Raw genomic sequence first — 25343 nt, forward strand, 5'->3', positions numbered from 1 at the left:
ATGGGGCTCAGGCTTGCCCTTCTGCAAAGGCTTCCTGAAGTTTGAGAGTCCTTATTGCCCTTCTGAGGTTTGGTCTACATTCTACACAGGACATTTATCAACAAGATTTTTAAATTGGTGGTGGAGCAGAAAATAGCTACTCAAGATGCCATTATCATGCTAAAGATTTTAAGGAAAATCACACTAAATAAAGGTTTTAAAAATGATGGCCAATATACCTCTGAGGAAGTACAGCTGGATTCACATGACACAGCCATTCCTCTCTAGTAGACACAACTCACACACTTCACAACAAATGATCACAGTAGAAGAAAAAGTGGTTTGAAAACATACGAGCTGTTATATTCTGTGTTGTCCATCCACCTCCAAGGGTGCTCTGGTGACTCTCTGTGCAGGCCAATCCAGTAGTCAGAGGTTCCTTTGTATCTTGTCAGGAAATTCTGTCATAAAACACTGAAAGTGAATATATGTGTCTCTCTGTTTCAGATGACCCTTGAGTGTCCCTACCCACAACTTCCTCATTAGATGACAGGAGAATACAACTGAGAGACATAGACTTTGGAGTAATAATAGCCCTCATTTCTCAGTAGATCCTGTTGACAGTCATAATTCTTAAGTACCTTATTTGAATTAAAGTACAAAGTTTAAAAACATATTCTTTATGGTTGTGTGAGTTCCTGGTTAAGCCTCCCCTTATAGTTATTAACAGTTGTTGTCTTAGGATGCAGCATTTGCTGGCTTGGAGAAAAATGCTCATCACCAGCAGGTATCTCAATAAAGTGGCATATCCAAACTTCTGATTGACTATGAGCACTAATGAGAAAACGTTGCTTGAATGTCTCAGGGCTCCAATCAGAAATGTTGCATTAGCAAATGGACACACACACATGTTCCCCATGTCTCCATCTGCAAGTTGTGGGATCCTTCCTCATGCTTCATATTTAACCAGTTTATCTCAAGGCAATACATGTTCAACAGAAGAAACAAACAAGCAAACCAATTCCTGATCCTTTCTTACCAGCTCCTCTATGTTGTCAAATCGAGCTAACTGGGCCTTTTGTTCCAGGCAGAATTTCTGGCTTAATGTCCAAGTACTTGAGTCTTCAGAAAAATAAAAACATTTATTCCGGACTCCAACCCAGTTTCTTGGGCAAGCAGCATACGTTTTTTTGATTGAGACCTGTTGTTGGCTTCTTTCTAAATTTGGGTAATAAAATGAATTATAACAAGAATTGACATATCCTACTCAGTTCAGGTATGAGGAGTGAATTTGACTGTAATTTACCTAACTGATCTGTAGGAGTCATCTCCTTAGGATGATGGTCCTTTATCTAAAGGCATCCCAACCCAGGCCTATGTTACAATCTCTCTCAGGTGCTCATTGACAATAGAACACCCAAGAAGTGAATTTATATAATGTCATTGCTTTCTGTGCTTTATGATTGTTCACTGCAATAGGGGTCACTAGAGCAACAAACACTCTGTATGGGTACCTACTTTGACAGTCAGCCTGATAATTGAGATAACAGGGAGGACTGCTGGGAAGATAGTATATACAGTGTGGGCCTGTTATACTAAGGAATTGCTCATGTATTGGATTACATGCTAGCCCATTAGAGGTTATAGCCTGCCATAATCTATCACCTTTTCACCAAGCTTGACAATAAGGAACTTCCTCCCTCCCCAACGAAGTTTCCTGTCTCATATAGCCTTATATGAAAGTTGTCCCAGGCCTGGAGGACTAATCTTACCTAAAAGCTGTTTCTAAACTAGATGCCTGTCTTTAAAACAAGATGCTTGATTCATCTTTAGATTGACGTTTGATATAGAGCCCTGCTAAGAAGACTTGTGCTAGGATCTCTGCTAAAGGACCCTACTGCTATATAACAGGTCTTGTGATAGGACGACACCGTGGTTTGTCCATAGGCTCCTCAATCCTATATATTCTTTATATTCTGGAATGAAGTTGAACTGATTTAACTAAGTCTGTTTAATAGAAGTCTCTCTTCATCTGTGCTTATGTATGGTATATAAAACTTTCTGTCACTTCTTCTTTATCTTTCCCCTCTCAACTTGGTGGCCAACTGGCCAAAAGGGAAAGAGAACCACCCCCCACCCAGATGGCAATAGTAGAAGACTTTTATGATACTTTTCTGAACAGTGTAGTTCTAAAGTTCTATAAATCGATCACGTCAAAATCCTTTCATTGAATACTTTCAAAAATACAGTTGAACATGATAACTAACATGATGGGTAATAAAGGGAGGTGCTGTGTTATCCTGGCCATATTCATTTTCTCTGTCCTCACATTTCCTTTAGCTTCCTCCTATGGGTATTACTCCCCTTGTTCTCTACCTTGAATAGTTTCCCAACGTAGACGTATATCTCAGGCTTCTCTCTAGAGGTTACTATATGTCATTTTCCCAGGGATGTTGAGCCTGGTCTCCTGTGCATATTATAGCCCGTGCTCTTCTTTCTCTGCATCTTCTGGCTAGACTGTAAGTTCCTAGAGAACAGGAATTTCCAGTGTGCTTTCACACAGTGCCTGACTCGCACTGCTCATAAAGTGTAACTGACAGTGTGGATGTGGACAGAATGCTGCAGAATCTGGAGATGTCACTCACCTACAACTGACAAAGCAACTGAAAGTACAATTACAGCTACAGTGAGGATGATGATCACTGCATAGCAGCAATAAAGTTTAGCAGGAGACACGGGAGAGATGATTCTGAGGTATTTTCTTTTGAGTCTTTTACCTGAAAAATATAAATATAAGAATGTCAGTCTCAAGAATCTTCTGATCTTGCCTTCCTTGCTCACATTCTCCCTCCTTCTGCTTCTCATTTGGACCTAGGGAGTTAAGTCCAGTGTTCCAATGTGGGTCTCTGTCTCTATCTCCATCCATCGCCAGATGAAGGTTCTATGGTGATATGCAAAATATTCATCAGTATGGTTATGGGCCAAGGCCGGTTCAGGCACCCTCTCCTCTGCTGTCCAGGGAACAATCTGGGGATCTCTCCTTGGACCTGGGAACCCCACTAGAATCAAGTCTCTTTTAAACCCTAAAATGGCTCTCTTAGTTGAGATATATACTTCCCTGCTCCCATATCCATCCTTACTCCCTCCTCCCCATCCCAATCCCCCAAGCTTTCCCCAATATTCCCCTACTCCCTTCTCTCCAACCCTCTCCCCTTCCATCCACCCCCCCCTATGCACCCAAGGTTTCCTGGCACACTTGTCTACTTCCAATGTCCAGGAGGATAACTACATGATTTTCTTCAGGTTCACCTTCTTATTTAGCTTCTCTAGGATCACGAATAATAGACTCAAAGACCTTTAATTATGGCTAGAATCCACTTATGAGTGAGTACATACCATATTCCTCTTTTTGTGTCTGGGTTACCTCACTCACGTCATTGTTTTTTACCGTTGAGTAAAACTCTAATTTATATGTGTTCCACATCTTCTTAAACCATTCTTCTATAGGGAAAAAGATAAATTTACTCAGAAACATCTGTTAGTTTGGCTTGTACTCCTCCTGTGCAAACACCCTTCTCAGAAAGTCCTGGTCTGGAAATGATGTCTATGGCTCACAGGAAAACAGAAGAAAGGAAAACAGAAGTGTTTCCATGGAGTCTTCCAGTTTTTGCACTATGAACCAATAAAGGGGTAAGAAACAAAAATAGTGAAAATCCGGATAGAAAGAAATAATGGCAAAAAAATACCACTTGCAGAGTTATTTCCTTAAGAATAGACTAGTTAGGATTGAGGGAAACATCATAAGGGTTGGAGGTCATAGGGATCAGCAGGACGCTAGAGATATAGATAGCTGAGAGGTTAAGAAGAGTTGTTAACCTTCTAGAGGACCCAAGTTTGGCTCCCAGCTTCCACATGGTACAGGTCCTGACTGTCTTTATAACTCCTGCTCCAGTCAACGGGACAGATAAGTTATACACTTCTGCAGTTCTAGTGCTAGAGAGGCAGACGTTGGAGAGTCAGGGGTGCAAGACCAGCCTTAGGTACAATGGAGGTTTGAGGCCAATGTGGCCTATAAGGATTAGTTTCAAAAAACTTAGCAATTAAAAATTTTGTAAGCATTCACAACACATAAATACAATAGACAACACTGACTTTATTAATGGGTGAAATATGGGACTATTTCAACAAGTTTACAAAAACCATGTAAAATATTAATATTACTCCAAAATAACAAAACTCTCAACAGGTTAGGAATTGAAGGAACTCTTCCCAATACATTTATGGATATAGGGCATTTCAAAGAAACAAGCAAGGTCTGTCATTCTTAACTTTATTTTTTATTTTTTGCATATAGTTGATTTGCCTCCATATATGTCTGTGTTGCAGAATATTTGTACACAGTGAAGATGTATCTCAGCCAAGGCACTTTCTGATTGGTTTAATAAAGAGCTGAATGACCAACAGTTGTGTAATAGAGATTAGTGGGATGACTGCCAGACTGTAGGATCCAAGGGAGCAGCTCTTGGAAAAACAAATGTCAGGTCAGAGGAAATAAATGACTCGGAAAACTGCAGTGTGCCTCAGAGGAACTGAAGTGGAGCTATATGTCTATATTTCACTGTGATGGAGACATGGGCATATGTCTGATATTAGTATACATCTCCAAGTCAGGAGAGAACTGATGCTTAAACAAGAAAGACAATGCTTAGGACTAGAGGATTGTAAGCATTTTATAATGTCCTTTGGATTTTGACTACATACAAAACTCCCAATCTTCATTTCTACTTTTTTCTTTCTACTAAGGTGATACTCAAATTGTTCTTTAATCTCCCCAATAACAACCCGTTTGTTTCACTGGTCTCTGTTAAATTGGGGGTGTCGCCCCAGCCCCTGGCCTGGGAGTTGCTTTGCTCTGGACTCCAAATCCCAGCATGACCAGTCCCAGAGTATTTAAGGGGCTTCCTAGAGCAGGAACACGTGGTTTTCGGGTCTGCGTGGTCTCTTTGCTGTCCTGTCTCCCTGCCATGCGCTTGGCCCTCCAAGAGCATCACCCTTAATAAAACAATGGGCATTTAGATTTGGTTTGATTTGACCTAGTCGGATTTCTTGCGCAGGTGGAGCTGCTCTTATTCTTACCAGGCTCCTGAAAGTCAGTCATCTCTAAGTCATCCCTCATGTTTTTTCTTTCTCTTTTCTTCTATTTTTTTGCCACCCCATCCCTAGATTTCTAAACACCTTCAAACTTGAAATGTCTATACTTACTGATGCATTCTGAGTTTAGCATTGTGCTTAAAACCTCTGAATAGACAATCCACAGTATTAGCAATATTAGAAATGAGTTCTCAATAAACAAAGAAATGAAACATTGCTGATCTGATTTTTAGCTTTATTTTATTTACGTTTTTTTAAAAAGGTGCTGGTGATCCCAGTACTCAGGAGGCAGAGGTAGGCTGACAGATCTGTGGGTTTGAGGGCACTCTAGTCTCCAAGAGTGAGATCAGTATAGCCAGGGCTACAGAGTGAAACCCTGCCTTCAAAAACAAAAACAAAAACAAACAAATAAACAAAAACCTTGCTTCACTCACAGAACCAGCTATGGTTTCAAATTAGAGACAAGTTCCAAGGTACAGAATGCCTCCAGTCACACAGCATCTGCCCTTTGGACAGGAGCTCCACATTCACAACAGATATGTTCCCTCTGGGTAAGTATTTGGTTTCAAAGTCAACCCTGTTGGGGCAAAGGGAACAGAAGTTATGGGCCAGCTCGAAAAACTGTATGAGACTGTCTCAAAGAATTAGTCAGTCAGCAGCAGGCAGAAGAAGCAGCAACAGCATCAATAATGAATAATAATAATAAATAATAATAGTGATAATGATAATAGTGTTTCAGTTAGGAGAATACCTGGTTTAAGTAATAAGCATTAATATTTTGTATTTTGGTAAATATCAGTCTTGTTTTTTCAAAATCCCATATCTTTTTTTAAATGAAAACAATTAAGTTGGAGGGACAGGGAAGAAGAAAAAAAGAAGATAAAACAGTGAAATGTAATGAAGCATAGACATTTTCAAAACTCAAGAAACACAATATCGCTTCATTCCTTAAGACTGAAGTAGAAAACACATTATATTCTTTTCCCATAATTTACTATGAAGAGGATTTGGTCCTGATGGGGTGGTCAGCCTGGACCCCAAGCCTTTTCTTGCCTCCTTCTTTCAGTCTTAGCAATCTCAGTGAATCTGCATAACAAAAGCCCCAGCTTCCCAGGCACCTCTGTCACTACAAACTGTAGAGCTGTTATTGTTTGAATTTGCCTTTGCTGTTGGGCTTGTAGAGCAAGCATGTTCTACAGGGACTTGGTGTGATTCACCAGACTGTAATTCACCAGATCCCTGGGAAAAGCATAGACTAGCAAGCAAAGAAGAAAAAAAAAGAAAAAGAAAAAAGAAAAAAGCTTTTGTATTGCAATTCACTTTTCACTTATCTTGCACGAGAACTATCTATATGCTGCAATAGAATAACTAATATAAAAACTTCTTAGCTAACTAAACTCGTGTCTACATTCTCTAGCTCTGCAGAAACCCATGGTGACAGGCTCACAGGTGTGAGGTTCAGCTCTTCCACCCTTCTCTTCCGTTCCTGTCCCTGGCAAACATCTCTCTGCTCTGGTAGTTCTGTTCGCATATGCATTAAATACATACCCAGCTCCTCCTCCTGTACACTGTCTGTGGTACTGAGCTTGCCCAAAAAAGCCTCTGCAGATTCTGCAGCACTCATCGCAGAGTCGACAAATTGAGTTTCACCAACAACAAGAAAGGAACTGTAATTCCTGAGACGATGAAACACTGCCTTTGCTTCAGGGTCCGTTCCACTGCACTCTGTCTGAGTGTGTTGTGTCAGCACACTCCTCCTTAGCAATTACCACTCCTCCCTGCTTTGAATACCGGACAAAGGGCAGTGAACTTCTGGAAAGATGAACCCCAAGCTGCAACTCTGGGTTTTGAGGACATCACTGAAGAAGGGGGCACCAAAGCCAGGTCCCAGGATTCTGTGTGCAAAGGATCTAGAGACTGAATCTGTAGGAGACAAGAGTCAGAATGGAGAGAGCTGGAAGCACAGTGTTCACAGTCAGTGAACACATTTCTCTCCTTTCTCGGAATAAGAGATTGTCCATAAACCCACACAAAAACTTCAAATCCTGATCCCTTTCCCTGTCATATTCTGTATAGCCTCTTCTGCCTCTCTTCTCTCTCTCCCCCTCCCTCTCTCTGCTCCTCTCTATATCTCTTTTTACTTCTCTCCCCTTCTCCCTTCTCCTTCCATTCTCATTCCCCTGCCTTCAGCTCCCTCTCTTTCAATCTCCTGATCATAAAATCCTGCTGTAATAGGAGAAGAGTCCATGGCAGCCATGGTGGTGCCATTTGGAGTCTGACGTCTCATTTACTGATTAACTTTCTGTTTCGTTCTTTTCAGAGCTCTGACTTGAAGTGAAACTGTTAACACAAGAGATTTTACTATGCCCCAAAAGACTTTCAACCCTCCCATAGCTGGAGGCCTCTTCCTCTAAACCCATGATTCTGAGCCAGAGATAAAAAACCTCTTCCTGGATCATAAATGTAGCCTGACCCAGTGATAAGGACAGTAAAGCCTGGCACAGATGAGGACAGAGTGAACTCTAGCCCAATGGTAAGGACCTGTAATCCTCTTATCCTATGCCTGCAGCAGTTCTAGGAGTTGGGGAGCCCAAGAGAGGTATTAGGCAGAGCCAGATTCCTAGTCTGAGTTGGGAAGACATCACTGGAAGCCCAGAAGCTGTTAGGCAGTGAGGCCACAGTGTGTAACAAAGTAACGGTGAACACAAATATGTGTCCATGATTCTAGACCCGCAGAAGGCACACTGCCAAGATCAGACTGACTCAGGGTCATAACAGAGTCTATATTTATTCCTGCACTGGGTGACCATGCTTCTCACCTTCTCAATATAAGGCGTTGACCTTAAGAAAATGGATCCAGGAAGGACAGCAAAAGCAAAAATTCTCAGTACTTTCCACTCAGTTTTTCCGTGATGCTGGAACTACTCTTGAAGTCTACTCCCTTGCCCCCCCCACCCCAAGGAAGACCCAGAGCTTTGTATGACATTGTAATTGCTGGAATTGTCTCCAGGAAGGTCAGAGGGTTTTTTTCTTGACCTTAAAGGGCCTTTACTACCACTGTAACCACTTCAGAAGTACCTGCAGTTTGTTTACACTGACTCTCAGAAGCTATAGGAAAGTAGTAATGGGATGAGCCATCTTTTTTCCTTGGAAAACATATTTTACTGGACAATAAATAATTATATCCACTAACCATATTCACCTATTTGAAACATGGTAGAGTTACCTATTGGCCATTAAAAATTAGTTTACTCACTAGTGATGGTGGCATATCCATGCCATAGCATATGTAAGAGGTCATGCAGTTACAGGAGCCAGTCCTCTCTGCTTCCATTGACAATACTTTCTGTCTTGTTTACAGATTTGGAAGAAAGTTGCCTACTCTTTTCATAATATATGTAAATACAGTAGTGAGCGCTTCTTTATGATTTTTTAGGAACTCTTCAATTTCTGAGTACAAATTACTTTTTTGGAACTACGACTTCTGGGCTGGAGAGATGAAGACTGAGCAGTTAGAAGATTTACCTGAGTTCTGTCCCTAGAAACCACACTGAGTAGATCGTAGCTGCCTATAACACCAGTCTCAGAGGATCTGTTATCATACACACATGCACATAAATCTTTAAGAAAGAAAGGAGGGCTTTGTTTTAAATAGCCTGCCTGCAGCAAAGTAAGACTGCAGGCAGGGAGACTTCTGACCAGCAAGTGGCACTGATCCTGTAGCAGGAGATACAATGGAGGGGTAAGTGTGTGCCTGACCTGCCACAGGAGCCCAGTAAGGGAACACACAATCTTCCCGCCATCCTTATCTCCCTGGGTTTTCTGAAGGGGTGGCTTCCAACACCTAAACCCTCTCTCCCTCTACCCCATCACCGCTTTCAGCCTGGAACCCCTTCCCTTCCTCCCTCCCTTTTTCGGGGCATAAAATCTTCCAACTCAGCCTGGGTGGGCACTGCCGGGACTGGGCAGTGAGTGCAAATGGGAGGGAGTTCCTTTTGTTTTAATAGCCTGCCTGCAGCAAGGTAGGACTGCAGGCAAAGTGATTCCGGGCCAGCAAGGGGCACTAATCCTGTAGCAGAAGACCCAGCAGAGGAAAGAGCCATTGGAGAGCATCTGAAGGAAGAGATGGGCAGGCACCAAGGCAAGAATACCTCAAACAATCTGAAAAACAACATGAAAACACCAGATCCCAGCGATCTTACGACAGAAGGACTTGAACACCCTATTCCGGAAGAAGTGGAAAATAGTGTCATTATGAAAGCAATAGAGTCTCTTAAACAAGGTATGAATAACTCACTTAAAGAAATAGAAGAGAAATATAACAAAAAGATTGAAGAAATGAGTAAAGAAATAGAAGAGAAATATAACAAAAAGTTTGAAGAAATGAGTAAATTCATAAACGATACCCTGGGAAACCAAGAAAAAAGAATCAAACAGGTAATGGAATCAGTTAAAGAATTGAAAACTGAAATGGAGGCAATGAAGAAAACACAAACCAAGGGCTGGTTGGATATGGAAAAGCTAGGTAAACACCAGAGACTTCAGGAACAAGCATAATCAATAGAATACAAGAGATAGAAGAACAAATCTCAGATTATGAAGACACCATAGAGAAAATAAATGCTCTGGCCAAAGAAAACAGCAAATCCAACAAATTCTCATCACAAAACATTCAGGAAATCTGGGACACAATAAAAAAACCAAATCTAAGAATAATTGGGGTAGAAGAAGGAGAAGAATTGCAGATCAAAGGTCCGGAAAATATATTCAACAAAGTTATAGAAGAAAACTTCCCCAACCTAAAGAACGATATTCCTATGAAGGTCCAAGAAGCATACAGAACACCAAATAGGCTGGATCAGAAAAAAACATCCCCTCATCATATAATAATCAAAACACAAAGCATTCAGACTAAAGAAAGTATATTGAGAGCTGCAAAGGAAAAAGGTCAAGTAATTTATAAAGGTAAACCTATCAGACTTACACCAGACTTCTCTATGGAAACCATGAAAGCCAGAAGGTCCTGGATAGAGGTACTGCAGAAAATAAGAGACCAGGGATGTAAGCCCAGACTACTATACTCAGCCAAGCTATTGTTCACTATCAACAGAGAAAACAAAATATTCCAGGATAAAAACAAATTTAAACAATACGCTGCTACAAATCCAGCCTTACAGAGAATATTAGGAGGAAAATCACCACCCAAGGAAGCCAACATTCCCAACACTGCCACTGCCTACAAGAACTCAGACATCTAGCAACCCTTCACAAGCACAACTCAAAGAAGGAAAACACATACACTCTACTACTCCAAAAAAAAAATGACCAGAGTCAACAACCACTGGTCATTAATATCACTTAATATCAATGGACAGAATTCACCTATAAAAAGAAACAGACTTAGAGACTGGATATGAAAACAGGATCCAACATTCTGCTGTTTACAAGAAACACACCTCAACCACAAAGACAGACACCTACTCAGAGTAAAGGGTTGGGAAAAGGTGTTCCAAGCAAATGGACCTAAGAAACAAGCGGGTGTGGCCATTCTAATATCTAACAAAATCGACTTCAAACTAAAATCAATCAGAAGAGAAGGAGATGGACATTTCATACTCATAACAGGAACAATTCATCAGGAAGAAGTCTCAATCCTGAATATCTATGCCCCTAATATAAAGGCACCCACATATGTAAAAGAAACTCTTCTAGAACTCAAGTCAGTCATCAAATAACACACACTAATAGTAGGAGACTTCAACACACCTCTCTCACCAATGGACAGATTAATCAGACAGAAACCCAACAGTGAAATAAGAGAATTATTGGAGGTATTGAATCAAATGGATTTAACAGACATCTATAGAACACCACACTCAAATAGGAAAGAATATACCTTCTTCTCTGCAGCTCATGGAACCTTCTCGAAAATTGAACACATACTCGGTAACAAAGCAAACTTCCACAGATACAAAAAAATATTAGTAATCACCTGTGTCTTGTCAGATCACCATGGATTAAAGTTAGAATTCAACAACAATGCTACCCCCAGGAAGCCAACAAACTCATGGAAGTTGAACAGTCAACGACTAAATCACCCCTGGGTCAAGGAAGAAATAAGTAAAGAAATTAAAGTCTTCCTTGAATTTAATGAAAATAAAGACACAACATACTCAAACCTATGGGACACTATGAAAGCAGTGCTAAGAGGAAAGTTCATAGCACTAAGTGCCCAATTAAAGAAAACGGAGAAAGCATACATTGGAGACTTAATAGCACACTTGAAACCTCTAGAAAAAAAAGAAGCTGATTCACTCAGGAGGAGTAGAAGACTAGAAATAATCAAACTGAGGGCTGAAATCAACAAAATAGAAATACAGAAAACAATCTAAAGAATCAATGAAACAAAAAGCTGGTTCTTGGAGAAAATCAACAAGATCGACAAACCCCTATCCAAATTAATCAAACGGCAGAGAGAGAACATGCAAATTAATAAGATCAGAAATGAAAAGGGGGACATAACCACAGACACAGAGGAAATTCAGAAAATCATTAGATCTTACTACGAAAGTTTATATTCCTCAAAGTTGGAGAATGTAAAAGAAATGGATATTTTTTTAGATAAGTACCATATACCAAAGTTGAACCAAGAACAGGTGAACAATCTAAATAGACCTGTTAGTCATGAAGAATTAGACACTGTTATCAAAAATCTCCCTACCAAAAAAAGCCCAGGACCAGATGGTTTCAATGCAGAATTCTACCAGAACTTCCAGAAAGAGCTAATACCTATACTCCATAATGTATTCCACAATATAGAAACAGAAGAGTCATTGCCAAATTCCTTTTATGAAGCTACAGTTACTCTGATACCAAAACCACACAAAGACACAACCAAGAAAGAGAATTACAGGCCAATCTCACTCATGAACATCGACATGAAAATTCTCAATAAAATACTGGCAAACTGAATCCAAGAACACATTAGAAATTGTCAATTATGATCAAGTAGGCTTCATCCCAGAGATGCAGGGCTGGTTCAACATACGCAAATCTATCAATGCAATCCATCATATAAATAAACTGAAAGAAAAAAACCATATCATCATTTCACTGGATGCTGAAAAAGCATTTGACAAAATTCAACACACCTTTATGATAAAGGTGTTAGAGAGACTGGGGATACAAGGATTATTTCTAAATATAATAAAAGCTATTTACAGCAAGCCGACAGCTAACATCAAATTGAATGGAGAGAAAATCAAAGCATTTCCACTAAAATCAGGAACACGATAAGACTGTCCACTCTCTCCATATCTCTTCAATATACTGCTTGAAGTTCTAGCAATAGCAATAAGACAACATAAGGGGATCAAGGGGATTCGAATTGGAAAGGATGAAGTTAAACTTTCGTTATTTGCGGACGATATGATAGTTTACATAAGTGACCCCAAAAACTCCACCAAAGAACTCCTACAGCTGATAAACACCTTCAGTAATGTGGCGGGATACAAGATCAACTCTAAAAAATCGGTTGCCCTCCTATACACAAAGGATAAAGAAGCAGAGAGGGAAATCAGAGAAACATCACCTTTCACAATAGCCACAAATAGCATAAAATATCTTGGGGTTACTCTAACCAAGGAAGTGAAAGACCTCTTTGACAAGAACTTTAAGTCTTTGAAGAAAGAAGTTGAGCAGGATACCAGAAAATGGAAAGACCTCCCCTGCTCTTGGATTGGGAGAATCAACATAGTAAAAATGGCAGTTCTACCAAAAGCAATCTATAGATTCAATGCAATCCCCATCAAAATCCCATCAAACTTCTTCACAGACCTTGAGAAAACAATAATCAAGTTTATACGGCAAAACAAAAAACCCAGGATAGCCAAAACAATCTTATACAATAAAGGAACTTCTGGAGGTATTACCATCCCTGACTTCAAACTCTATTACGGAGCTATAGTATTGAAAACAGCTTGGTATTGGCATAAGAACAGAGAAGTCGACCTATGGAATCGAATAGAAGACCCAGATATTAACTCACAAACCTATGAACACCTGATTTTCGACAAGAGAGCTAAAGGTATACAATGGAAGAAGGAAAGCATCTTTAACAAATGGTGCTGGCATAACTGGATTTCAACCTGTAGAAGAATAAAAGTAGATCCATATCTATCACCATGCACAAAACTCAAGTCCAAATGGATTAACTCTTTTAGGTAGATCCATGCTAGATGTGGGGCACCATATGTAAATGGAGGTTTGTCTCCAACTTGCCAACTCCCAAACAGATACTCAGAGGCTTAATATTAATATACCTATTTGGTCAATGGATCAAGCATATTACCAACTAGTTCTTACAACTTAAAATAACCCATTTATATTAATCTATATATTGCCATGTGGCTGTGACTTACCAGTATTGTATTGAGATCTTACTCTTTAGGCAGTTACATGGAGTCTTTCCTGGACTCTGCCTTCTTTCTCTCCATATCTTTTTTTAGATTTGCCACCTTGCTCTATTCTTCCCTATGATATGCCAAACAGCTTTATTTATCAACCAATAGAAGGAACACATACTTGTAGCATGCAGAAGGACATCCAACATCCCACATCATTTCCTAAATCCTTTTTAAATGATTCATTTGACTAATGATAAATTCCTATCTCTGTAAGAAACAGGTTTGAATAGCTCACTGGCAGCTTGTGGGGAAATTCCTTAGAAGTGTCAATGCTCTTGAAAATATATTGTTTCTTTTCAAAATTATTTCCACAGAACTATAGAAGAAAACTTACTGTGTGTTTACTATAAGTGAGATGGAGGTACTGACAAGACATTTCCCTGGGTTATCTCATGATGTAGGAGGGTCTTCTATCTATCTATTGCTTTCATTGGTTATTAATCAAGAAAGCTGCTTGCCCTGATAGGTCAGAACATAGGTAGGTGGGGTAGACAAAACTGAATTCTGGGAGGAAGAAAGCAGGGTCAGAGAGAGCTGCCCCCCATGAAGCTTCCAGGTCAGACATGCTGCATCTTTCCTTGTAAGTCATGACCTCCTGGTAAGATACAGATGATTAGAAATGGGTTGAATAAATGTTTAAGAGTTAGCCAATAAGAGGCTACAGCTAATGGGCCAGGCAATGTTTAAAAGAATACAGTTTCCATGTAATTATTTCAGAAAAGCTAGCCCGGTGGCAGGAATGCAGCCTGCCATTCCTTTTACAACAGAGTGATGCCCAATGTGATAACTAACTCCATGTAAAACCTAAGAGGGATTAAAAAGGAATTCTAGATACAAATATAGAGCTTAACACAGTTTTTTGCTGTTTGCTAGGACATACCATAGATAGATTTCCGTATTCAGCAACAGCAGCAGAAGAAAAGCTACATAGTTTTAAAACACAGCTTCCTGGGCCCTGCCGCCAGTGCAAACTCCGGCTATGGAGCATTTCTGGGCCTGGACATTTGTGTGCCCACTTGGGGTCAGGAACAAAGTAGCTGAGACCATGCCCATGGCCTAGCTCTTCCTACCTGAGTAATCTGTGGGATCAGGTCTACTAGAACGTGATGGTTTTGAAATACCAGTTTCTGGCCTGTGCCCCCATCACGATCTCTGTCTGGCTTCTGCAGCAGACAGCTGCATTTACTCCAAAAGCAGCATTTGGAGTAAAGTGCTAAGATTTGTTTGATGGCAACTAGACTCACTCTGTGCCTAAAAGGGGGTCATTGCATGCTGCGGCTCAGAGACACAAGTGCTTCCGCCATGCTAGCAGTGCAATGTGCAAGGCTCAGAGGCACGAGCAGCTCACTCATGTTGGGCTGGGCGGGGCAAGCAGGCAGTACCTGTTTTTGACCTAGGAATATCACAGCTTAGATTCTTAAGTGCTTAGTGATTTAAAAACCACAAAACAAAAATGCTCCTAGATAGTAAAAAAATTTACAGATTCACAATAGGATAGATTCAGACATTAAAGACCTCTAAATGGGTCACAGTGTTGGATGAGTGTGTATGTAGGCTTGGGAGAGAGAAGAAAAAGAATATAGAGAATAAAGTTAATGCCTTTAAAAAAAAGGGCAAAGTCGTTAAAGAGACAGAGTATAGATAGTTATAGATTAAAATAAACAAAGGAAAAATAAGCCATGTAAAAATGGAAAATTCACAGAGAGTCCGGATTATGTACATTGTGTTTTCTTTAAAATTTTTGACTGTGGAGGGTCTAAGTACAGAGAGACATTTCATTAAATAGGGTGCTAAGCTGAACCTGCATATATGTTCTAAAGGTATTTTGACTTCAGAATTTGGATCTAAAGATATCATGCTTTGGAAAATAGGTTCTTCTTTTGTTTTCACAGAGGATGAGACCCGGTGGATTGCTTCTATCCCAATATGGTATGACAGACCATGCCCTCCTGCAAGGTTACTGTGAACACCCTCAAAAAATTACTTCATTCAACTGCCAACTGAGATGAACCTAGCACACAGGTTTTACTGTGAAAGACCTGATTAACAGCACCCCTATACAGCAAGAAGAAGTTTCGAGAGAAAAAACTGAGTCCATATTCCCAAATATTGCTTATAAATGTTCTTTTACATTTAAAGGGGGATATGATATAGATGTGAATAGTTTGCATTGGTATGGATTTTAAGGTCAATTTTGTTATATGTATATGTATTTCTGATCTTAATTAAGGTATTATGATAGCTTAGTTCATTTAAAAATGTAATGTATAATTAGGAAATATAGGTTGTTAATGGATAATCATCAATAATAGTCAAGCTTGTAGTCATGTTAGTTAGATTTTCTAGATATATAGAGATATATTTCAGTTAAATAGGCATTCTTCATATCTTTAAAAAACTACAGAATATGGCATTTTAAATGTTTTAATAACTTAGGGCTTTTCTTGACAATGAGACACGTCTGCTCCTGGCAGCACCAATCTACTTCAAGAGTAAGATGGTCATTGAAGAGGCTCCTTATGGAGTTTGATAGTCATTTGGGCAAGAAACTGCTCTTGCCTGGACTGTTGCTTAAACTGGACACAAAGAACCCACAGAGCGAGGACTGCAGAACTTGCCTAAAGGTGAGATGGTCTTTTGGGTTTCCTGATTCATGAAAGAGTCTAGGAGACATCCTACAGGACACAGCAGATAGTGACTGAACTGTCTTTGTAATTTCCTGCTTCATGGAAATGTCTGCTGTAAACTATGGGCCTGTAGGCTGAAGATAGATGCCCCAATGATACAAAAGAACTTTGGGTGATTGTACAGGCAGCGAGATGTCTCTGTCATTTCTAGAGTTTTGACAATTGCTTATTTCTTGTTTACTTAGGTAATATTATATCCTTCTGGAGTCTTTGATGGAGTTGAATAATAGATAGATAGTTATAGTTTTCCTTAGTTATGATGAAAGATAAAATAGATATAAATATTGTAACTGTAATTCTTGCTTAATAACAGCTTTGTTGTATGTAATTTTACCATGGTAAAATGAAAGCCTTCTCTTCTGTTTAAACAGAAAAAGGGGAAATAATGGAGGAGGGTCATCTGTCTATGTGTTGCTTTCATTGGTTAATAAAGAAACTGCCTTAGCCTTTGATAGGACAGCAGCTTAGATAGGCAGAGTAGACAGAACAGAATTGTGGGAGAAAGAAAGCAGTGGCAGAGAGCCACCTGCCATGAAGCTGCCAGGTTGGACATGCTAAATCTGTCCTGGTAAGCCATGACCTTGTGGTGATATACGGATTATTAGAAATGGGTTGAATCAATATGTAAGTGTTAGCCAATAAGAGTCTGGAGGTAATGGACCAGGCAGTGTTTAAATGAATACAGTTTGTGTGTTGTTATTTCTGGGTGTAAAGCTAGCCATGCAGGAGCCAGGCGGGAATGCAGCCCACTGTGGCGGGCTGCGTTCCCGCCACTGGGCTAACTTTCCCAAAATAATTACATGGAAACTATATTCTGTTAAACACTGCCTGGCCCATTAGCTGTAGCCTCTTATTGGCTAACTCTTACACTTTATTCAACCCATTTCTAATAATCTAAATCTCACCATGAGGTCGTGAGTTATGGGGAAAGATTCAGCATGCCTGACCTGGCAGTTTCATGGTGGGCAGCTCTCTCTGACCCTGCTTTCTTCCTCCCAGAATTCAGTTCTGTCTACCTATGTTCTGACCTATCATGCCAAGCAGTTTTCTTTATTAATTAATCAATGAAAGCAACAGGTAGATAGAAGACCCTCCTACATCAATGTCATCTGAATCTGAGGAGTTGTTATGAGTAGACCTATTTTTCAAGTCTACTATGAACAAGATTATTAGGTCAGATAAGGTCATGAACCTGTTAAGTCTCTTTTGTGGATAAAGTTAACACAATTTAAAGATATTAAATGAAGCTTTTGTAGAAATATAGCTTTCTTTGTCAGGGACTTAGTTGAAACTAATCAGTCTCATAGTCATAATTATGAAAACATGGTTCATTCCATAAATCTGCTTTGAAGACTCCTGTGTTGGATTCACTGCTAGTTCCTGAGGAAGATTTCGACCTTCTTATAAGGATGTAGAAAGTAAAACAAATTGCAAGAAAAAATTTTTATTCGGGCTAAATGAAATATGTGTGTGTGTGTGTGTGTGTGTGTGTGTGTGTATAAAGGAGGGGGCTGAGAGGTCATTTCCCAGAATAAAATATACTTTCCTTCATCTAATAAATAATAAACTATAGCTGTAAAATAAGTACTATACATTACTCAAAAGTGACTCACACTATTCTCTTAATTAAATTTATATATATACATATATATATGTATATATATAAATCTCCACCTCCTCCCAGCCCCCCATTTTCCTCCCACTCCCCTCCCTCTCCCTCTCCAGTCCTAAGAGAAGTCAGGTTGCCCTGCCCTGTGGGAAGTCCAAGGTCCTCCACCCTCCATCCAGGTCTAGGAAGGTATGCATGCATTCAAACAGACTAGGCTCCCAAAAAGTCAGTACATGCAGTAGAATCAAAACACGGTGTCATTATCATTGGCTTCTCAATCCGCCCTCATTGTCAGCCACATTCAGAGAGTCCGGGTTGATCACTAGCTCGTTCAGTCCCAGTCGAGCTGGTCTTGGTGAGCATCCATTAGATCAGTCCCACTGTCTCCAGGACACCCCTCGTGGTTCTGATTTCCTTGCTCATGTTCTCCCTCATTCTGCTCTTCATCTGGGCTTTGGGAACTCAGTCCAGTGCTCCAATGTGGGTCTCTGTCTCTATCTCCATCCATAGCCAGATGAAGGTTCAGTCTGATTTGATCTCCTCAGCACAGGAACAGGGACAGCTGGTAGTCCGAGGACCACGTGGACAAAAGGGCGAACTTGGGGGGAGGGCAGGGTCATGTAGATCAAAGAAGCCCCTGGAGCCTTAAATTTATATTTTAATATAATTTTGCATCCCTTCCCTCTTCCCATTTTCACACCCAACCCCTTTACCCTCACTTATGCTCTTGAATGTTCAGAAAGGGACAGGTACAAAATGTGGAATTTTTACTTTACAAAAACTTAACATTTCAAAGTTTGTCAAGAAGTGCCAATAAAAGAAACATTGAAGAAGGAGAGATAGTTCAGCAGTTAAGAGGATTTGCTGTTCTTGCAGAAGACTTGGGTTTCATATCAGTGCCAACATGAGTTTACATGTCCAGTTCTAGGGAACTGAATCCTCCTGAGCTATGCCTGCTCAGGTAGTGCGTATACACACACACACACACACACACACACACACACACACACACACACACACACATATTCTTATACAAAATCAATATTAAAAAGTAGATATAAAAGTATTTTTTGAACATAACCATTGGGAGAGGACAGGATGAAGAGGTCAATAGACACTTTGCAGCCTGGTATTTCATCCTTTTTGGGAATCATCAGTACCGTGCAGTTGCTCTATAAAGATTTTAAATGCTTTGATTTTTTTTGTGTCTAATAGTACACACACCACTGACAGCGTAAGTAGTGAATAATTGAGGAGTTTAACTAATTGCCATTTGATGTGAAATAAATCCAGGAAATTATTAAGCAAAATGGCAGTTGTTTTTAAGATGTACTTAGAATAGAATAGTTGGAAACAGCAAAATTAAAACTAAAGTAGAGAAACAGTTTGACAATGTCCCTAATGTTTTAAATTGGAGAGTATAAAGTAAATCTTAATGTTAAATACTTGTTAAATTTTTCTGTATGTTGTAATAACGTTTAAAAGCAATGTGTAGTGTGAGTCCCCAAATTCCAAGATGGGTGCAAATGGATTCTCATCTTCTTTATCATTAGTATTCCCATACTTTCAGATCCCACTTGTAAATCTGTGACTCTCCTGTTTCAACCCTTCAGCACCTGTGGTTACAGGTGTAATTATAGGTCAATCAAAAATACCCATGCTGCTTACCCAATTAACTGGATTGGATTTGGGAGTAAATATTTTCATTTTTCTGAAAACATAAGTAATTTTCTGAAAACACAAGTCATTCTGCTTCTCATTTTTTCTTTTTCTTTCTCTTTCTCTTTTTTTCACCCTGAAGTAGGGTGTCTCTGCGTAGTTTTGGCTGTCCTAGAACTTACTTTTTAGATCAAGCTGGCCTCGAACTCTCCCTGCCTCTGGATCCTGAGTGCTAGGATTAAAGCTTTCACCACCACTGCCTACTGCTTTTCTTTATTTCCTTCCATTTTTTTGTTTTTGGTTTTGGTTTTTTGAGACAGAATTTCTCTGTGTAACAGCCTTATCTGTCCTGGACCTAGCTCTGTTGATGAGGCTGGTCTCGAACTCATAGAGATTTTCCTGCTTCTATCTCCTGAGTGCTGGAATTAAAGACATGCACCACCAATGGCAAGCTTCTTTTCCTTATTAAAGTCTATGAGCAATTGCACATTGAGGAATTCATTTTGGTTTTCTCATAAATTCAAGAGGAGGACAGTCTTCACAAAAACGTCTTTCCATAACAGTGGGGTTCACTAAACCTTAATTGTACTTTAGACTGAAGGTATGAGTGCCAACACCTATTTTAGCCTCATCTATGTTCTGTAACCTTGTATATGCAGTTCTCTAAGGCAGATTTCATTTGGATATAAGGAAATATCCTTAATCATTTTGATAGCAATGTTGACAATAGGGAATAGAGCAACAACTATAGATACCAGGTTGCGAAGGATCTCTTGGCAAAGGAGGATATAGCTGTGGGGCTTGCGACAGATCCATCTCTTCTCTGCATAGATTCTAGCACTGCTGATTCCGTTGCTGTTCAGGTAGGCATGTTTTTCCACTCCTCGGATGGGAACCCTGAAAATAAACCAAAAACAGTAGTGCTGGAGAGTCCAGAACTGCTTTCACTTCTGCAAGCAAATCTTGCCTGTCTGCACTGCTTATTTGTAATATGAATCAAAGACAGAGTCCAAGAGAATCATGTGCACCAGTTTTGTACCTACTGTCTTTTACATTTTTAGGATTTGATTTGAATGCAGTATCTTTGACATTCATCTAGTTGAACCAACCCTTTGTGTACAAAGCACTTGACTAGTACTTGTTACCCTCTTCAAATGAACTACAGCCATGGGTGGCCTCACTGTAATTTTCAATGAAGCATTTCACATATGGGGAAACCCACATTTTTATGGGGGATAAGGGTTTGAGAGAGGGTTTCTCTGTAGCTATAGAGCCTGTCCTGGAAGTAGCTCTTGTAGACCAGGAAGTCAGGGAACTCGTAGATATCTATCTGCTGCTGCCTCCTTAGTGCTGGGACTAAAGGCATGTGTCACCACTGCCTGACCGAAACCCAATTCTTGGTAAATTTCTGAAAGGACTTTAATGATGAACAAGACTGGGTCTGTGATTTCTCATTCCAGTATAATAGCTGCATTCAAAACAACCATTCTCACATCGAAGAACAGTCTTGGTGCTCTTTAGATACAAGTCTTTAGAGGAGGTTTCCAAAGCCTTGAAGCTTCTGCTTTTGTGAGCATGTATAGTCACGCACACAGTGGACTGATGGGTCTCAGGCTTGCCCTTCTGAAGTGGCTTCTTGAAGTTTCAGAGCCCTCATTGCCCTTCGGAGGTTTTGTCTACATTCCACACAGGGCATTTATCAAAAACAAAAAAATTTAAATTGGTGATGGAGCAGACAATAGCTACTGAAGATGCCATAATCATGCTAAAGATTTTGAGGAAAATCACACTAAGTCAAGGTTTTGAAAATGATGACCAATATACATCTGAGGCAGTACAGCTGCCTTCACATGATACAGCCATTCCTCTCTAATAGATACAACTCACATACTTTAAAACAAATGATCACAGTAGAAGGAAAATGGTTTGAAAACATACGAGCTGTTATATTCCATGTTGTCCATCCACCTCCAAGGATGCTCTGGTGACTCTCTGTGCAGGCCGATCCAGTAGTCAAAGGTTCCTTTGTATCTGTTCAGGAAATTCTGTCATAAAACACTGAAAGTGAATATATGTGTCTCTATGTTTCAAATGACCTTTGAGTGTCCCCAATCCACAGCTTCCTCATTAGATGACAGGAGAATGTAACTGAGAGACATAGACTTTGGAGTGATAATAGCCTTCATTTCTCAGTGGATCCCATTCAAAGTCATAATTCTTAAGTACCTCATTTGAATTAAAGCACCAAGTTTAATGGCATATTCCTCATGACTGAGTGAGTTCCTGGTTAAGCCTCCCCTTGCAGTTATTAACAGTTGTCACCTTCAGGATGCAGCATTTGCTAACTTGGAGAAAAATGCTCATCACCAGCAGGTATTTCACTAAAATGGCATATTCGACCTTGCAGATTGACTGTGAGCACTAACTGAGAAATTGTTGCTTGAATGTCTCAGGGTTCCAATCAGAAATGTTGCCATTAGCAAATGGACACACTCTCGTGTTCCCCATGTCTCTATCTGTAAGTTGTGGGATCTTTCCTTATGCTTCGTCTTTAACCAGTATATCTCAAGGCAACACATATTCAACAGAAGAAACAAACAATTTCTGATCCTTTCTTATCAGCTCCTCCAAGTTGTCAAATTGAGCTAACTGGGCCTTTTGTTCCAGGCAGAATTTCTGGCTTAATGTCCAAGTACTTGAGTCTTCAGAAAAATAAAAACATTTATTCTGAACTGCAATCCAGTTTCTTGGGCAAACAGCATACGTTTTTTTGATTGAGACCTGTTGTTGGCTTCTTTCTAAAATTTGGACAATAAAATGAATTATAACAAGAATTGGCATACGCTACTCAGTTCAGGTATGAGGTGTGAATTTGACTGTAATTTACCTAACTGATCTGTAGGAGTCATCTCCTTAGAATGATGGTCCTTTATCTAAAGGCATCCCAACCTGGGTCTATGTCACAAACTCTCTCAGGTATTCACTGACAATAGGGCACCCAGAAAGTGAATTTATATAATGTCATTGCTTTCTGTGCTTTATGATTGCTCACTGCAATAGGGGTCACTAGAGCAACAAGCACTCTATATGGGCACCTACTTTGACAGTCAGCCTGATAATTGAGATAATAGTGAGGACTATTGCAAAGGCAGTATATACAGTGTGGACCTGTTGTACTAAGGAATTGCTCATATATTGGATTACATGCTGGCCAATACATTAGAGGTCTCAGTCTGCCATAGTCTAGCAGCTTTCTCTCCAAGCTTGACAATAAGGTACTTCCTCCCTCTCCAACAAAGCTTCCTGCTCTCATATAGCCTTATATGAAGGATGTCTCTAGGCCTGGAGGACTAATATTACCTAAAACCTGTTTAAAGCCAGATTCCTGTCTTTAATACCAGATGCTTGATTGATCTTTAGACTGACGTTTGATATTGAGCCCTGCTAAGAAGACTTGTGCTAGGATCTCTGCTAAAGGACCCTACTGTTACATTACAGGTTTTGTGATAGAACTGCACCATGGTTTGTTCATAGGCTCCTCAATCATATATATTCCTTATATTCTGGAATGAAGTTGAGTTGATTCACCTAAGTCTGTTTTGTAGAGGCCTCTCTTTATCTGTGCTTATGTATGGTATATAAAACTTTCTGTCACTTCTTCTTTAACTTTTCCCTCTCAACTTGGTGGCCAAGTGGCAAAAAAGGAAAGAGAACCACCCCCTCCACCCAGATGGCCATAGTAGAAGACTTTTATGATACTTTTCTGAACAGTGCAGTTCTAAAATTCTATAAATCGATCACCTCAGAAACCTTTCATTGAATACTTTCAAAAATACAGTTGAACATGATGACTAACACGATGGGTAATGGGGGGAGGTGCTGTATTATCCTGGCCATATTCCTGTTCTCTGTCCTCACATTTCCTTTAGCTTCCTCCTTTGGGCATTGCTCCCCTTCTTCCCTATCTTGAATAGTTTCCCAACATAGACAAATATCTACTGCGTCTCTTTAGAGGTTACTATATGTCATTTTCCCAGCGATGCTCACCCTGGTCTCCTGTGCATATTATAGCCCATGTTCTTCCTTCTCTGCATAGTCTGGCTAGACCCTAAGTTCCTGGAGAAGAGGAATTTCTAGTGTGTTTTCTCTCTTGCCCTTAACACAGTGCCTGACTCACAGTGTTCAGTAAGTGTAACTGATAGTGGGAATGTGGAGAGAATGCTGCAAAATCTGGAGAATGTCACTCACCTAAAACTGACCAAGCAACAGAAAGTACAATTACAGCTACAATGAGGATGACGATCACTGCATAGCAGCAATAAAGCTTCGCAGGAGACACGAGTGAGATGATTCTGAGGTATTTTCTCTTGAGCCTTTTACCTGAAAAATATAAATATAAGAATGTCAATCTCAAGAATCTTTTAGGGAAAAAGATAAATTTACTCCAAATCATCTGTACAAAAGAGGCTTGTACTCCTCCTTCGCAAACATCCTTCTCAGAAAGTCCTGTTCCGGAAATGATGTCTATGGGTTGGTACAGAGCTGTGATCCGTACCGGGAGGGTGGTGATGCATACTCGGGTGTGGTGCTTGCCACAAATGGCCCTCTGGGTGGGCATGAGAAAAGCTACAACTGAAGAACACGCGTCTGCAAAACCATCTGCGAGTTTTGAAGGGTAAGGATTATCCGTGGGGGTCACCCTCAGGAGGCTGGCCCGCGGTAAGGGAATTTACGGAGGGTGAATTGGCCTGGATTTGGCAAATGGGTGCGGGAACTTCTGCTCCAGGGTTAAGGCCAGTAAACAGGCATGGTTAGGTCTTTGGGGTAGAATTGGGCACCGATATTAAGTTTGAGACGACATGAGAGTTCCTTAAGACATTTTTCTTTTATGTAGGTAGTAATTGCCTAATTTTTTAAATAGAGCTCAGTCCCTGGCTTTAACTTGCGGGGAGCTTTAATTGTTACTAAAGAGAACAGGCTGGCACATCTAGCGCCTGGAGGGAATCCATTTCCTAGGCAACAGGGCCCAGCACGGCTGGCTGCTAGCGAATGGCCGACGGCTCTTGGGAGTGCGGACCTCGGGCTGAGAGGAGATTCAAAAAGCAGGAGCTAAAAGTTCTATTGAGAGTTTTTGAGGAACAAGAAAGCAGCTTTACAGAGCCTGTCTTTCGTGGGGAATAGGAAAGCTCCCATGTATGTTTCGGGGGAGGGTCTCAGAGATGGTGGCCGCAGCTACATCGGGCAGAGCCGCGGGTCCGGGAGGGCGCTCCCTCGCCCTGAGGCAGCTGCGGGCCTGGCGAAGGGGCGGCTAGACGGGCACCGGGCGCTCACCACGGCCAAAGTACACACACACACACACACACACACACACACACACACACACACACACACAGAGGAGAGAGAGAGAGAGAGAGAGAGAGAGAGAGAGAGAGAGAGAGAGAGAGAGAGAGAGAGAGAGAGAGAGGTACAGAGAGAGGCTGACCACATGGGCCGGCGGATAGTGTCGGAACAGAGCGGGACCAGGCGGGCTGCCGGGTGGCGTGAGGAGGAGCGCCCCCGGGAGGGGGGGGGCGCGGAGAGACGTGAGCGTGCAGCCCACGTGGAGCCACAATAGGCCAGACGGCGCGTGTGCCCGAGGTACTGGCTGGCACGGGGCCGCACGGCGCCGCTGGCTTCATTCCCTCCCCATCTTGGCCGGAGTCAGCGGCGTCTGCAGGACGCCGTATCTCCACAGTGACGTGGGCAGGCTGAGGGCCGGATGACGTCGGAGGCTGTGTGTAGCAATGTGTTTGG

The 25343-nt window shown here is 40.8% G+C and overlaps 1 protein-coding gene across 6 annotated transcripts in view; it reads right to left on the bottom strand.

Annotated features, from left to right (window-relative positions):
* The window catches only part of LOC125395974 (C-type lectin domain family 2 member D11-like), a 188574-nt gene that overhangs the window by 1200 nt on the left and 162031 nt on the right, over positions 1-25343 (bottom strand). For 2 of the 6 annotated variants that reach the window (XM_087904115.1, XM_087904113.1), the window contains exons 2-6: positions 23799-23930; positions 22169-22348; positions 21489-21594; positions 20306-20447; positions 5565-5707 (exon numbers count right to left, since the gene is read on the bottom strand). In XM_087904115.1, the coding sequence (XP_087760241.1) occupies positions 5702-5707; positions 20306-20447; positions 21489-21594; positions 22169-22348; positions 23799-23930 (566 nt within the window). In that variant the 3' untranslated portion in view covers positions 5565-5701. Of the gene's footprint in view, positions 1-333; positions 441-1018; positions 1198-2624; positions 2757-3375; positions 3481-5564; positions 5708-6678; positions 6885-20305; positions 20448-21488; positions 21595-22168; positions 22349-23798; positions 23931-25343 lie in introns of those variants that run through there. The other 4 variants (XM_087904112.1, XM_087904110.1, XM_087904114.1 and 1 more) reach the window with 4 other exon arrangements.

This window comes from Myodes glareolus, chromosome 3 (assembly GCF_982192425.1).
Source record: "Myodes glareolus chromosome 3, mMyoGla1.1, whole genome shotgun sequence".
In the NCBI taxonomy this organism is placed as follows: Eukaryota; Metazoa; Chordata; class Mammalia; order Rodentia; family Cricetidae; genus Myodes; species Myodes glareolus.